This window comes from Alligator sinensis, unplaced genomic scaffold (genome assembly GCF_000455745.1).
Source record: "Alligator sinensis unplaced genomic scaffold, ASM45574v1 scaffold876_1, whole genome shotgun sequence".
NCBI classification, from domain to species: domain Eukaryota; kingdom Metazoa; phylum Chordata; order Crocodylia; family Alligatoridae; genus Alligator; species Alligator sinensis.
In genome coordinates this window covers 31,956-48,513 of record NW_005841938.1, presented here as the reverse complement: position 1 = coordinate 48,513, position 16,558 = coordinate 31,956, and the positions used below count along the sequence as shown (strand labels likewise).

Sequence of the window (16,558 nt, the reverse complement as noted above, 5' to 3'; positions counted from 1 at the left end):
CGGAGCCGGAGCCGGTGCAGCGGGTGCGTGCGGGTCTGGGGTCGCTTGCTTGCTCCCTCCCTCCCTGCTGCCCCCGGGGGGCCGATCTGCCCCTTGCAGGCTCCAAGGGAGAGCTTCCCCGGCACCCGTGGGACCAGCGCGAGTGCAGCCCGCCAGTGCTCAGCGTAGACATGCGTCTGCTGTCCCCCGGCTGTCTGAGACTGGGGAAATGTGCATAGATGCATAGATTTTCGGGTTGGAAGAGACCTGTTAGATCATCGAGTCCGACCCCCTGCCCCGGGATGAGCCGATCCCCTGTGCCTAATCCTCGGTTCCTGCCTACCCGGTTCCTTCAGGCCAGGCCGTGCCCGCAGCGGTCTCGTGAAAGCCGGCCTTGGCTTTCCAGAATAGCCGAGGAAGCGGTCACAAAAGTCTGCCAGGTTCGGGCAGCAGCGGTTGGGGGAAGAGAGGGTGTCAGGAAATGGTTGCCAGCGTGGTGATTGTGTGAAGTTCGGTGTGTTTGAAAGTAAAAGGGCGTCCGGTTCTCGAGCAACCCCAGTGCTGGCATCTTTTTGAAACAGCCCGACCTGCTGGAAGAAAGGAGAGGGTTGGAAATCAGCCGTTTCCAGAGAGCGCATCTTTACCTGTTCTCTGTGCGGGGGGGACTTGTAGCCAGGTCTTCTCGATGTGCTTCCTGCCGAAAGGAGAGGGGAGGTGCAGATCAGGAGGGAAGGTGCAGAGGTGCAAGAATCCAGGCCGCGTATCTAGACTGGAGGAGCTGGACTGTTCTCGGTGGTGACAGAGCAAGGAGCAAGGGTTTCAAGTTGCAGCAAGGGAGGTTTAAGTTGGATATTACAGAAAACTTTCTTGCTGGGAGGGTGGTGGAGCGCTGGAACGGGTTACCTAGAGCGGTGCTGGAAGCTCCGTCCTTGGAGGTTTTCAAAACCCGGCCAGACAGAGCCCTGGCTGGGATGATGTAGTTGGGGCTGGTCAGCAGGGGTTGTACTGGACGTGGTCCCTTCCAATCCTCATTTTCTATGGTCTCCCTTTGGTGTCTTGGATACCTCTGAGCCTAGAGGTCGATTTCTAGGCTACTTGTTCAAATTACAGCGGGTTAGAAATCAGCACTAGAGTTTTTACATATTTTCAAGCACTAACTTTATAGCTTGTTAGCTCTTTTTTGTAGTTGGATGGACATTTTTATCTTGTGATAATTACTCTGCACATGTGGCCGGTCTAGCTTTGTTGCACCATTAACCAGATAATTGTGTGATGATCACTTTGCACATGTACCCGGTCTTACTTTGCACGTGTCACCAGTCTAAACTTATTCCATGTTTAACCAGTTAGTTGCATAATATATGTAATATATAGCAGGGGCCTAGGTGGCACACGAAGAGCCACAGAATAAGCATAAAAGAAAGCCTGATGATGATTCAGAGCTATTAATGTTGCTTTTGTACCTGGGAACTCAGTGTAGAACCAGGGCTGGGTGGTGCTAGGAGCTGCACAAAGTGCTGTCAGGTGTGTGAAGGAAAACAGACACACCTTCCCTAGTCTCTATTAATAATCTTCAGGGCTAATTATAGATGTAGGACTTTTGCTTTCCCCTCTGCCCACTGTCAAGAGTGTGGCAGCCTCTCTCTTGCTGCGTTGCTGAAATAATGATACATCTCAAAGGAGCCAGTTTCTTATCAAGTTTTCCAAATGAGTATATAAAAGGCATGGATGGGGGTTGTGTCTCACCCCTAGGGCAGAGTGATATCTTCTTTGTGCTGGTGGGGCTAACCTCTTGCTCTCTCCAGTGTATAAAGACAGGCTTAGCTTCTGCGTCCCCTATTCATATGATAAAGGGGTTTTTTTGGCAGAGGGTCAGGGGTGACTAAAAATTGGAGCCTTTGTCAGGTTGAGATGGGGTTTATGGGCAAGGGCATAAGATTCCCTAAATGCGTTACTGAGGAGCTACTTAGCTGTGACCTGTAGCCATTCGAAAGAACAAATGACTTGGACCAATTTGGAAATAGTGTGGGAAAACCAAGTCTGAGCTGTGCTAAGTAGCCCTCTGGTAGTGTAGCATGGACAAAGCTACACCACTTCTAGCCTGTGAGGAGGTGTGTGTGGTGTCTTTTAGGACAGCGCTGCTGGGCAGGATAGCATTGCAGTTGAGATGTGTTCTCCTTTATATTCCTTCATATCCCAGTGATGTCTGTCAAAGCTTAAACACAACCCCTCAAACCGTTGATCACAGTCAGGCAGCTGATGTGCTGTAACCACAGATTATAATGCTAACTGCTATTATCACAATTTTTTTTTTTATTCCCCATTTGCAAAATGTGTCAGATCGAGATTGTAAGCTTAACAAGGCTGGGGTTCTCTGTCTGTGCGGTGCCTAAAACAAAGGAGCTTTTGTCTTGTAGCTGCCCCCCATCAGAAAATTGAGATGCTTTTTGGGAAGAGGAGTTTTGATCCATGTTGATGCAAGTCTTACATTGCAGTATGGAGACTTGTCACTTCAGGGGCGTTGGACTTCAGTAATGTCCTGTTAGTGGAAATACAGACAGACACATTACAGGGATGTGGAAGGGGATGAGACTGGAACAGAGCAATACCTGGCCTTTATATGCACAAAGTATTGGATGCTTTTCCCTCCCTGATGGAATGAATTGATCTTTGCACAAGGCAAGAATATGTCCATTGCTGTGGTAAAGAAGTAGGTGTATAGTGCTGAAATAGGGGCGGTGCCTCAATGCGATGCAGTTAATTGGGTTCTCTTCTTTGGGGATGGGTTGGGGGAAAGACACGGGTGTCACAAGTGGTGTGTTTCTTGCTGCTGTAAAAGGCAAAGTACCTTGTGTAGCAATAGCTGAACACTGGGCTTTTTATGGATTTGAGGAGATTGCCTCGATTACTGAAATCAGGGAGGTCTTTATTGTATTTTTATGGGCTGAAGAAGACTGCTGTGAGCACTTAATTCTCAAATGATTAATAGAGGATGTACTTCAGATAATCTGGCTCCTAAGTGTGAACAAATTTAACTATTCTCGTGCAACTGCGTTGGCCAGAGGGGTCTCGAAGGAGCTATTCTGTCAGCGCACACTTCTGGAAAGCTCTCGGCACCCTACAAATCATCCCTCATGCTCAGTTAGGGAGTTCTGGACCCGAGGCCCCAAGGAGTGGTGTACAGGGCCCCACCTCTGTTGAAAGCTTTCCACTTGCTAATACCAGAGGATGACCTGTGGGGAGATGGGAAGGGGGGAAGAGTTGAGTGTATTTGGGGCTAGCCTCGTCCTGCTATACAACAGGGTGTTGGCTTGCGTGGGAGAAAGATCTCAAGAGATCATAACAGTGGTAGGAGGGGGTGGATGGACTTTGGTGTCTTTGCTGAGCTGACATTCTTGCTCTCTTTTTTTTCTCCTGCTGAGTGTTGGTTCTGTTCCTAGTTCACTTTATTGGACTTTAGCCTGGAGCCGCAATGCGTGTTCCTCTTCGGACAGGCTGACCCACTGAGTTGTGTAGCAAGCACTTAGCACAAGTTGTGATGGAAAAATTCCTGCCTTGGGAACAGACCCGTCTTGTTTAGACCATCTCATGACCAGAATATGCAGTTTATGCACCAGACTTTGGATTCTTTAGGGCTCAGGTTGATTTTTGCCTCTGATGGGATTCCTTTTTCCCCGCTGGGCTGAGGACAAATGTTTTTGTTCCCGCTACCCTGTTCTTTTTTCCTTATTAAAATGATGCAACTTTTCTCTTGCGTTCATCGAAGGGCAAGAGGGAAAAACCAAAGAACCTGGATTGCCTTGCTTCTGCGCAAGGAGCAGAAATCCGGCAATGCTTGTCACCGATCTGTTGCATGTCACAGCCACAGCGTTCTCCTGTCCTGACAACGTGCTCACTGCACCAGGGCAGGGTGCCCAAAGCATTCAGGAACCCAGAGTCCTGTTTGCTTTGGGACAAACACATTGTACGCTCTTCGGGGTAGGCATAGCACAAGCTTGATAGCCAAGACTGTAAAAGCCACAAGTTGCATTGAATTATGAAAGGAAGAAAAAGTAGCTGGACTGCTCGGCTCTGCCAGTAGTTAACTGCTAAACTGATGCCACCTTCCATGCTTCTCTCTAAGGAGCCTCTGACACATTTTACTCTCCTGCTTCAAAGACAAGTTCTCTTCCAGGTCGTGCAGAAAAATTGCACCAGGAATTTCTTCAGCGGGAGGCAGGGATGCTCTTCCTGACCTGGGGTGCGTTGCTCTCGTTCTCTACCACACCCTGGAACCAGCCGGGTAGGGAGGGGCAGGCACGATCCCAAGTCCTGATAAATAGCGTTCTGCTGTAGTTGGCTACATGTTCTGTCTGCAGGTAGAGAAGAGTGTGGAAGTCCTCTCGTTTTGGGTTTTCAGCCATGTCTTGACTGCTTGCATCTGGTTTCTTTCTTGTTTGGAAAGTACCTCTTTCTCTTATTCCTCAGTTCCTTTGTATTGATTAAATCTAAGGGGTGCAGTTTTCCTGACTAAGGAATCCCATTACATTTGTGTCCACATGCTTCTAAATCCCAGGGGTTGCCCTCTCTGCTAATTGTGGTGCCTAGGACCCCACATCTAGAAGGGGCTGATCCTTCCACCAGGGGTAAACCAGGCTACCGAGACCTCCTGGTCTTGGTTTCAGGATGGGGGCATCCATTTCGCTCCTCCGGGGTCTCTTCACTCAAACTGAAAAGAAGCCTAATAACTGTGTCCTGAACTTCCTGCCCATGACTCAATATACCTTAAAGGCTGAATTGCCAGCAAAGCACTTTGAAGCTCTCAAGTGAAAAGCTTGGTAGAGAGCAGGTGTTAGCCACAAGGTAGGAGAGCTCAACTAACTGCAGATACACAACCAGCTTTGGAAGGAGAGCAAGCTTCAGAGGATGGTGTATATACAACCTCGGGGGATACAGCCCAAGGAAGACAGAGGTTATTGGGACAGAAAGTCCATGTGGTTCCAGAGGTGGGTGGAAGAGGCAGACAGGCCACCTGAGAGGTGACCACAATCAGTGCTGGTAGCAAACTAACCTAGAGAGACCCAAATGATTCTTGCCCAGACATGAGCTTTTCCTAGACCAGGGCATGGGGCCAGAAAGACGAGACTTTTCTCCTTGCCCCCTCCAAGCTGTGAATAGTAGCACTTGTCTTATGGAAATGATAGTCAGCAAGGTGATGGACCAATGAGATTCCCTTAAGACCTTAAGGGACAATCCAGTGCCACGACGCAGACTCGGCCTGTTCAGCGTAAGCGATAAAACAGTTGTTCTTCCTTCCCCAGAAGAGGACATGGGTGCTTGAGAAACAAGCCAGACACTACAACTCATCCAACGCAACTGAGGGTCAGAGTTGGTGGGTAGCAGGAGCCCTCATCCGATGTGAGCTGAGACTGGCACCTGTCCAGCCCTGGACCACTGGGGTCTGTTTGGGGTGGTTCTCCACCCTGCATGGGTGCCTACAAAGCTTCCTTCAAGAGCTGCATGGGAAGGAGTGAAGTGTTAGCACTGCCCTGGTGTCTGGCAGCGAGACAGGCTCTGAGTCAACTTTGCCACAGGGAAAGCCAGGCTGGAATACACGTTGCACTGTTTGTTCAGTATCAATTGAATTATTGGCTTAGCAAGGTAGAGTAAGGCAAAACCACCCCAGCGATCTCTTCCATTCAGAGGTCTCCCTTTCCATCGCAGCATTAGATGGCATCTAGAGCCACGTTTTTGAGGGAGCCCAGCGTCCCCCATCAAAAACCACGAGCTGCAGAAATTCTCAGCCCTCCAGTCAAATGCCTCTGGGAGCTGGAGCTCTCTTGAAATTCTGACTCTTAAAATTCAGAGCTTGCAATGCAAGCGGCCTTGGGTGGCGTGTGTGGAAAGGGGCTCCTTTTATAATGGCACACAGGCCTGTCTGTTCTCATCTCCGCTTGCTGGCGGAGACTCAAGAATGGCTCATCTGCCCCCACCCCTCCCTTGGCAATTAAAATTGGAAATAAATGTCTGAGGAGAGGGAAGAAACTCTGGAACCAGGCACTGGGGGAGAAGAATCCAGCCGCTCTGCTAAAACTCCTCAGCTGATTAACTTCGGGCTCTGGGAGGGATGAGGAGGGAGAAGCAGAGTGGGAATTATCTGGCTCTTGTTGGGGTTGTCGATGGGACTCTACATATTGTTTCTCAGCTGGGAGATTTGCATGTGCCAGAGTCCTATTTGCTTTATTGGGCTGGACTCGCCTTTATTTGCTTAGCAAGCTTGAAGCACGCTCTGCCAGGAGGGCAGGCGGTCAGACAGAGTGGTTGGTGCTCTGCGGGCTTTGTTCAGTGCGTGGAAGTGGGGAGCCTTGAACCTGCTGGAGCAAAATGCAGAGAGGAGTTCTGTGCTTCCGTGTTCCCACAGCCCCCTCAGCAAACACACTCGTGCTATTGTCCGGTTCCCGTCACCCTCTCCTGCTATAGCATGATTGCTTGGACCGGAATAAACATTCCTCTTTGTATTAACTTGGGGCTCAGATGGACATAGGCTGTTCCCAGTAGAAGGTCTCAGGAGCCCTTAAGGTAGCAGAAGCCAGGTGGGTGCGGGGACAGGCTTTGTGAATGGGTCTCTTGCAACATAATTCTAGTCCTTGTAGCTCTCCTCTGGGGTGTGGGGGTTGTTGAAAAAACTTCCGATTGTGGATTTGATTAAGCTTTGCATATTTAGTAATAGCCACTTCTGTGGCACTCATCTGCCTAATCATAATCATCACCACAGTGCTGGAAAGCCCTAGACATTGATCTCAACTTCATTATGCTCAACACTGGACAAGCACAGGATAGCTTCCCTCAAAGATCTCAGTATAAGACAGGGGCAGGCAATTATTTTGGGTGAAGGGCCACTTACCGAGTTTTGGCAAACTATTGAGGGCCGCATTTCCCTTTCCGACGCAGGGAAGCAGGAACAGCCCTGTGGTCCCAGGCCAGAAGCCTCTGCTAGGCAGGGGTTTCTGGTTGGGGGGTAAGGGCTGGGCAGACCTTGCTGCTGGGTCCTGCCACTAGCTTCCTCTGGGTCCTACTGCCCCAGGCTCCTGTCATCTTTGACAGGCAGCTAAGAGCAAATAAATATTAATTTTCTAATTTTTTTAGGGGCCCCGCAGGCTGGATAGAATGGCCTGGCAGGCCAAATCTGGCCACCTGGCTGTATTTTGCCCACCCCTGGTATAAGATGAGAGAACAGATGCAGGCACACTGAAGGGCTGGCATGCGATTCTTTCTCCAAAACAGGGGTGTTAACATTGAGATGGGAGTGGAATGACTGGATGGCCCTGGGTGAATATCGAGGGGACCTCTAACAGGGGACTACTCCTTAGGAAGCTGGCAGAAAGTTTTGGTGCTTGGACATGTACAAGGAGACTGGACAGAAGCCTGGAAGAGGGATGAGATGGATGTCCTTACTGGCTATAAATGTTCAGTTCATTTTGCCTATCGCCAAAAGACAGCTTTTTGTCTGTGTAGCCCACAACGCCTAGATAAGAGTGTAGAGCAGGAAGTGAGGAATATGGCACCCAGCTGAGATGCTAGAGTGAAGAGCCAAGTGGAGCTGGACCCTCTGGCATGGACTTGAGCACTGGGAAAACTAATGTCCTGAAAGATCTCCTAGCAGTCAGGAACATGTAACCTAATGCAGAATTCAGACCCAACTAACCTGTGGGAGCTAGAAAGGGAGTCCAGCCGTGGTAATGGAACAAGGGAGCACATGGAAGATGCCTAGAAGAGCTCATCTGAGCCCAAGGCTGAGAAACGCATCCTACCCGCTTGCTCCTGTGCCATGTATGCTAGTTCCCACAAATGAGGTGCTGCCAGTGCCTTGGGCAGCACTGAGCACAAGCTCCAGTGATCTTGGGAGTGCTTATTGGGGCTGATGCATGGTGCCACCCAGCCTCAGCCCTGGGATTGAGCATGCTTCTTGGTAGCACCCCTGGACTCAGCAACAAGGTGGAGTAGAGAAGTCTAAAGTAACTGAGGACCCTGAGTCTCACTTGAAGTGACTTAGACACTCAGGAGGAATTGAGTTCCTAAGTGATTTAAGCCCCTGCTGGCAGTGACATCTGCTCCAAACAGGAGTATGCTTTAAGATGAGCTGCAAGACTCCCGAGCACTTTGGCTCCCTGTGTAACATACCCTGGGGAGAGGGTTGCAGATGATCTACCAGATCCCATCAGTGTGTGATCACCCCCCAAGAGGGTTCAGCTCAGCCTGATGTATCTGTTATCCCCTGAGTGCCAGCTGGCTTATAAATTCCTGTCCCCTGCTCAACAGGTCCAAAGATGTCAGTCTCCTTTGGGGATTTTACAGTATCCTATGAAGTGGCTCTTCTATTATGTACATGCAGTGCCCTGAACTTGAACATCTGCTCCTGCAACTCTAATGACTATATTAAGTTCACCTCTCCCCCCCCACCAGCCACGTGTTCGTTGGCAAGGTGCAGCGATCCAAACTCATGATGATCGACCCAGCAAAAATACGGCTGTGAGCTCTGAACTCCTGCAGTCCTCCTTTAAGCAGGTCTCAGGGGCCTGCCCTTCTGTTTTCACTTCCAACACCTCTCAAAGTGGCTGGAAGCAGCAGGTGCGAAGCACTGAAACTGAAACTCGAGCCCTTGAGAATCTAACGGACTGGCAGAAGCAGCCTGTTAAGCAGCTCCGGGTCCCCAGAGCGGAGACAAGAGCCCAGCTCTTCTGCTTTTGTTGCCTTCGTTCTCCAGGGAACGGACGATTCTTCGTATAATGATAACGTTGTTCGGCAGGCCTGCTGCTGAGTCAGCAAAGCAGACAAGCTGCCCCGGGGTGACACCAGGGTGGGTCTTTTTGGGTGATGAACTGCTGGTCTCGCTCCGATGATGCTGTGTGTTGCGGGGGGGATAGGGACACGTCCCCTCCCTGAGACTGCCTCTGCTGAAGCCTTCTAAGCAGCTAACTGACTTGCAGTGGCAGGCAGCGCTCAAGTTTCTGTTCCCAGTGTCGCACTTCCTGCGACGGCAGCAGCACGTGGGCGTTTCAAGTATGTTTCTTGAAAAACCGCATGCTGCTTTCTGAGCAGCCGCCAGCTGCCAAGGCCTCTGCATCCTGATGCAGCCTAACTTCGCCCCAACTTGTGAGCAGAGAGTGGGCAGGCTTCAGCGGCAGCAAAGATTTCAACAGCAGCCTTGATTCGACCGGTTCAGTTTCCAGGGCTCTTACATTTTAGCCCCTTTGTACTGTATATCAGGGGTGTCAGAGATGTGCCCTGCAAGCCAGATATGGCCCATGGAGCTGTCATCTGGCCTGTGGAGCTGCCTGTGGGTCAGAAATCTGGTGCAAGGAGGAGTAGCTGCTAAATTTCCAGCCCCGTTGGCCAGACTCTGCAGCCCCATGGCCCAGATCCAGCCCATGGACTGGCACCGCACCACTCATCTGCCCCAGCCATAAATGATCCCACAGGGTAAAGTAGCAGCGAGTTTCCTGCAAGGCCATAATTTGAGGGGTTGGGGCTGAAGGTGAACTGCTGATTCGGAAGTTGGGAGCTGGGAAAGTTGGTGAAATCTCTACGGGCCTTGATTAAACTTCTTCCAGACTCCCAGCCCATGTGGTGGGAGACAGGGAAGAGTAGAAATGCATCTCCAGTCAGTTTAACTTCTCAAATCATGTATACAGAGACCATTTGATCTGGTAGGAGTCAAGCCAGCCAGCCAGGGGAATCGGAGACCTACCTGCACTCTGGTGTCCTGGCTGCACTGGGGGACAAAACATCTGCCAGAGGCCTAAGGGTGGCCTGGCAGAGAAAAGCCTTTAAGATATTAGCAAAACCTATGCCATATCCTACCTCTAGCAACTGCGTGGCTTGGATTCTGAACACACTTGATTGTACAGCTGCAAATTTTTCTGACGTTCGGCGTTTGGAAATTGTTTACGATGGGATTGCATGTCTGTGCATGCTGGGGCTTGAAGCGTGGCTCGTAGAAGGATAGGTTTGTTCACTATAAATCATGGGTACATGTGATCTATACCAGCATCATGAATCCTTCAGGCTGGACGTCCTCCTACCCTGAGAATAGAGGCAGAGCCCTTGGCTCTGCCTTGCATGCAGTCGGTTGTATTTCTTGCTGATAGCTGGAAGGAAGTGGGGGGGGTGGGGGTGAGGGCAGGGAAGACGGGTTGCTTTCCCTTTTGCTGTGTGCTGCAAGCAGCAATGGCCGTTATCAACGGGAAGGCAGTTTTGAGGCTTTCTCTTCTCTCCTCATCGAACTGCTGCAGGCCCAGGACATGAGTAACACACCCGCTATCAGCCTTCTTGCTGCCCACCGCATTGCATTGGGCTTTATCACTAGGCATCATGAGCTCCCAAGTCCCAGATGTGGAGGGAGTGGCCTGAGGTGGGCAGGAAGAGCCAAATGCCTGCTTGGCAATGCAAACCTTTATTGTATTTTTGAAGGAACTTGTTCAACTTGTTTAATTTCTTGTCAAGGAATGTGCCCCCAAGAGCCTGGCATTGTAAGAGGATTAGTATAAAAGCCAGGGCAAGGTGAAGGGTATTGTGGGCTGAGTTGGGGGAACGGATGCGGGGGTCAGAAGGTGTTTCCCGGTATGCGGGGGAGGGCATGCACAGAGGAAGGGTGGACCCGTGCACAAAATAGAGCAGTAATTCAGGAAAACGGGGTGGGGGAATCCACCTTTCAACTCTAAGCTCTTTATGGGGAGGGCCTGGTATTGAAGACTATACAGCGCCCAGCACAGTGGCTCTCAGTCTTTTTGGACTTAAGGCACCCTGTCATTGGACTGGAGGCCCCTCTGTCACTTTAGACAATTGAGTGGCACCCACTTGCAAAAATGAATGTGTGCATTACAGTGCAGAGGGGCTGGGAAGTGGAAGGGGGGGGACACAAATCTGAGCCTGCTTTTATCTATTTAGCTTCTCTGCTTAAGATAAGATTTTCATCCCCCTGGTTGAGAATCACTGGTGTAGCGCGACCAGGGGCACTGAATTTATAGAGGCCTTTAGACTTCACTGTAAATGGCAGCTTTAGACCTCCAGTAAGGAACTGTCCAAATCAGAGGTGTCCTTGGCTCCCCCGACATCTGCATTATGGCACTCTGCATTTATCAAATGCAACTCAGCATTTCTAACAGCGCCTTGCACCTTCTGTACCCTGGGACAGGGTAATCAAAGGCCAGTGGGATGCATCTTTGCAATGCAAAAGTCACTTAAAAATGCACACAGCTTGACTGGAATGAGGAAGGGATTTGTGTGCATCAAGGCTTATTCTGCATTTGTTGTTTTAATTGAATTAAATTAGGGGTCCAGGGACTGTTTGCTTTTGAGCATCCCAAGTGATGATTCCTGGGATCACAAAGGTGGATTGAAAGCCCTGTTTAAAAAAGAGCTTTAGTTAATGAACAGTTTCTGTGCACAGCAGGGGCAACTTCTTTATCAAGCGTGTTAATAGAAAGTCAACAGGTATCAATAATTAAGGGAAAAGGAAATTGGTCTTGGTAGCAGCTGATGGTACTACAAAGAAACTTAGACCTCTCTTTGATGGAAACCTAATCTAGGATGTCAGGAATTGGTCCAGATGAGACCAATGGGCTACTTGACAGGAGCTGGTACCAAGTACTGCAAAGGATGTCTACTCCACGTGACTTGCTTATTCCTTGGTACTGTGCATTTTGGTGTACTGTGAGGCTAGGAAGTGCATTCATCCATTTGCTGATGGGGACCCGAGGTGCGGAGAATAAGCAACTTGCCCAGGATCAGGCAGGAAATCTGCCAGATCAAGGACTTGAACCCATTCTAAAGTCATAGGGCACCCATACACGTGACAGACCTCTGCTCTGATGCATGCTAATTAGCACACTAATAGCACACGTCAGAGCCGACTCAGTTAATCAAGTCTGCTGGAATGTACTAATTAGCGCGCTCCAGCAGCCTCCGTGGTACGTGTATTCAGCATCCCTGCGTTTCAAAATAGTGTCAGCGGTGCTTTAACTAAAGCTCCTGCCACCATTTTGAAGTGTGGGACACTGAATACACATGGGGTTACAGGCACTTAAGCAGAGCCGCTCTAATTACAGCGCCCTCCACCCCCGAGCATGTGTATAGACACCCATAATGACTGGCCCATCTTTCTCCTCAAAGGAAGGGGCTGAACCGTGTCATGGGGAGGCGTGGAACAAGCTGCCTATAGTTTGTGCCCTGAATCGGGAGCGTTGTAACGGGATTTAACTTGTGTAAATGGGGATATTGTCAATCATCCGGTCTGTTAAACCCTGCTCAGCTTCTCCAGCAGTGAGTTCCAGGGGGGAGTTGTGAGGGGCTACTTGACAGGAGCTGGTACCAAGTACTGCAAAGGATGTCTACTCCACGTGACTTGCTTATTCCTTGGTACTGTGCATTTTGGTGTACTGTGAGGCTAGGAAGTGCATTCATCCATTTGCTGATGGGGACCCGAGGTGCGGAGAATAAGCAACTTGCCCAGGATCAGGCAGGAAATCTGCCAGATCAAGGACTTGAACCCATTCTAAAGTCATAGGGCACCCATACACGTGACAGACCTCTGCTCTGATGCATGCTAATTAGCACACTAATAGCACACGTCAGAGCCGACTCAGTTAATCAAGTCTGCTGGAATGTACTAATTAGCGCGCTCCAGCAGCCTCCGTGGTACGTGTATTCAGCATCCCTGCGTTTCAAAATAGTGTCAGCGGTGCTTTAACTAAAGCTCCTGCCACCATTTTGAAGTGTGGGACACTGAATACACATGGGGTTACAGGCACTTAAGCAGAGCCGCTCTAATTACAGCGCCCTCCACCCCCGAGCATGTGTATAGACACCCATAATGACTGGCCCATCTTTCTCCTCAAAGGAAGGGGCTGAACCGTGTCATGGGGAGGCGTGGAACAAGCTGCCTATAGTTTGTGCCCTGAATCGGGAGCGTTGTAACGGGATTTAACTTGTGTAAATGGGGATATTGTCAATCATCCGGTCTGTTAAACCCTGCTCAGCTTCTCCAGCAGTGAGTTCCAGGGGGGAGTTGTGAGTCCCTGGAGTCCTTACGCTGTGCAGCTCGGGCAGGATATATGGGGGACAGACTAGAATATGGCAATTTTGGATCCCGGCTTCAGTAGGGATGCCCATTTGCTGCACAGTTTAAGACCTCTTCCTGCTATATATCAGGGTATAAACCTGAGCCCATTATGGGTTGGTATCAATTTAAAAGCCTTTTTAGATTTCCTGTCGCCTGCATCCATTGGAAGTCAATGGGGCAGGTGAAGCCTGATCGATCTCTTGAAGGAGGTGCTTGTCACCCTTCGGGACAGCCGCGGTACTGTGTTAGTCCTCCTGTTTGTACAGCACCAAGCACAGCCTGGTCCTGATCCAGGGCTGAGGCTCTTAACACAGTATGCAATATGAGTCATAAAGAGCACTGCTTGGGTGTTCGTTACAATGTCGGCTACTGTGAGATGAGTGTGGAGCTCTGTCCGGCCTGTACCAGGAGCCAAACACCTTTCATTTTGAAGGAGAAGAGCCAGAAACCCCCCTGTCCGAGCATAGCACGGGGCAGCTGCTTCGAATGAAAAGGCCCAAGACCAAGCAGTGTGGAAAGCTAAAAACTCCAGCCTAACTTCTCTCCTCATCTGGGTTTGGGTGTTTCCACGGCTGTGTCAGCTGGGGCTTTGCTCCTTCCCAGCTGCAATAGCACTCAGGTATGCTCCACGTGAAACTGGAGGCAGCATGCCCAGAAAGCTGGTCTCCAGGTGGACCTCAGCATTGTCTAATGGTCACCCTGCCCCAGGGCTGCTTAAATTTAGGGCTCATTTGTGGTCCCCCCCTCCAACCTGCCCAGCATCATGGGTTCCTAGCTTATCCCAATGTGCCACCTCCAAGGCTGTGCAGGGGACTCCCCTGGCAAGAAGGACATGGTGGCAGGCTGTGCTTGTCTCCAGCACCTGCAGACCAGGGAAGAGAAAGCTGGGTTTTCTCAGAGCAGTCAGCTTGCAGAGGCCGAGTGGTCCAGGTGGTTTCTCGGCCTTAAAGTAAGGGCGGAGGTTGGTTTAGTGCCTGTGTCTGGGAGGGAGGGAGGGAGGGAGGGAAGAAGTGGGGTTGTCCCACTGTCTCGCCTTTGAAATCCCCAGTTCTCTTCTGTTCTGAAGCTGAATGACAGGAGTTGAGAGGAGCATTGGACAAATGCTTCCTCAAAGGGAGCAAGATGCTGGGGAGTGACCGGGGTGAGCTTGGCACCCGTGAATGGGTCCCATGATCCAGGGACCAGGCCGGGTTGGGGGGGATGAACGAGTTTCCTGGACGGAAGGGAGCTGGAATGAACTTTGCAGCTGGTAATAGAGATTCTCAAATGCTTCTTGCTTTGTAAATTTGTCCCCTTCAAAGGGACCGTTGAGCCCTGTCCCCTGCTGGGCTGGCCTCTTGTGAGGCCTGAGTTAATGAGGGAGCCTGCCTTTCAGGGGATGAGGCTTAATGAACGTAGTCGAGCCTGTTCCTGTGTGAAGTCCTCTCTCTCCCCCGCACCTCCCAGCCCTAAGCCGGAGCTTTGGCTCCAGGGCTCTCCCATTGAAAGGAATAGCCCGGCCTCCGAGCTTTGTTTGAAGTTATTCCTGTGCAGTAACTTGCCAGCTGAAGTGGAGGGAAGGGGGAGGAGAGAGACGGGAGCCTGCGCGGAGTGGAGCAAACTGTGGCAACAAGCTGGGGCAGGAGAGCTGCTACATGCAACCGCTTGCTCTGCTCTGGTTTGCTTTTGAGGCGGCTGCGGGTCTTGCTTGCACCTGGTCAACCGAGTCGGTGCTTTGCAGCTCTTCTGTCCCGGTCCCAAGTGTGTCAGCCAGCTGCCCTGGAGAACTTGGTTTCCACCTCCCGCAGGGGAGCTGAAGGAGGACAGCTTCTTTTCAGCTATCACCCGGGATCCCCAGATCGGTCGTCAGGGGCGGTCCTTTCTGCTAGGAGCTGTCTGAGGGTTACTTGATTTTTCTGGGTCTTGAGAATAAAAAGAAACTGGCCCCCAGTGCCCTGGCGAGTATCAGGATGTACTTTGGGATCGTGGCACCACTCATTCAGGTGATGGTTGATGTAGAGAACACGTCCCCCAATAAGATTGAAGCTGCTGAATCCCTATTTGGATAAATGAGCAGCTGAACTAAAAGGATAAAGGACCGAGCCCATACTAAGGAACTCAAGGCGAGCCAATTACTGCTATCGCTGCTTAAGTAGATGCAGAAGTATGATGGGTATTTAGGTCAAGGCAATTAGTCACACTGGTCCAGAAGGTGACAGCAGCTTGGGATGGGGAATGATGCTGAAGTCACTGAGCAAACCTGGGAACCAGCCCGCGGCCTCTGATTGTATCGGCCTACGCAAGTGGGAGCAGGCTGTGTTATCACTTCGCTATCTAAATACGACTTTGCCCAAGGTGTTTCTGCAGACGCTAAGGGCACGCAGATGCCACCTGAGGATGACGCCGACGCCTTTCATACCTCTTAGGCACGCCCTCTGGTCTCAGGCGTGTGCCTGTGCCTGTATTTCTTCAGAGCTGGTACCCTGCCAGTCATCACTCCTTTAGTCTGAGTCCTGAGCTAGAGCATCCACTTGACTTACTCCGCAGATCCACCTGGGTTCAGCACCTATCATCTTCCCTTTGGGAGCTTGCAGTCACTGGCAAAGGTAGCACTCGAGTCAGCATCCCTAAGACAAAGGCATTTGTTGTAACCGTAAGGACAGCGCTGCACAACACGAACAGGATTTTAAAGGCAACAAAAATCTACATCAGTATTCGCATCATCATCTAGCCCATCTTACCCCACCAACCTGCTGATCTTCAGTCTGTATTCACCACCGCTCTCCGTCCCCTAATCTTGAATCACAAGTACTTTGCTCTCAAATTCGTGGACTTGCTGAAGGGGGTTGAACAAGAGCATCGAGGCCCATAATACTTGCATTGTCTCTTAGGCATGTGTTGAGAAGTGTACGTCTAGTTCCACCTCATCCTTTCACCTGAGGCCTATTCCGGGTGATTGCATGAACTCGTTTCATGCTACCGGGAGATGCTACAATAATTCAGTGATATACTGCACTCACAAAGTATTATAACTGGTGACTCTTTTGTTGTCAGTGGCCATGAGGAATTTATCCTTAGTAATCTTGCGGGGGAGTATTTAAAACAGGGGTGGGCAATTATTTTGGCTGGGAGGCCACTTCATGAGTTTTGGTGAGCTGTGGAGGGCCAGAAGGGTAACCTTGCCCCTTGGCAGGTGCCCCACCCCCTGGTTGCCATTTTGGGAGTGGAAGTCCCACCCCTAATCCCTGACTTTTGCCACCGGAAGTCCCTCCCCCTTGCCCCAGAAGCGCTTATTTGGGGAGGGGCAGTGCATCTTGGATCTGGGGGAAAAAACCCAAATCATATACTGAAAATCAAACATGGACTGTAACGTATTTTAATTTTATTTCAAAAAATATTTTTGTCCTGATATACGAGTGTTTGCATAGTGTGTATAGAGGCGACTGCATAATAGCTCAAATAAAGTGTTGCTCTTGTACATTGTGTATGGGGTGTGGAGGG

At 50.4% G+C, this 16,558-nt stretch overlaps 1 protein-coding gene across 1 annotated transcript in view; it reads left to right on the top strand.

The window, feature by feature from the left end:
- The window catches only part of LOC102378850 (Na(+)/H(+) exchange regulatory cofactor NHE-RF1), a 33,237-nt gene that overhangs the window by 1,329 nt on the left and 15,350 nt on the right, over positions 1 to 16,558 (top strand). The window contains exon 2 of the mRNA XM_006019781.1: positions 6 to 23. Within this exon, the coding sequence (XP_006019843.1) occupies positions 6 to 23 (18 nt within the window). The remainder of the gene's footprint in view (positions 1 to 5; positions 24 to 16,558) is intronic.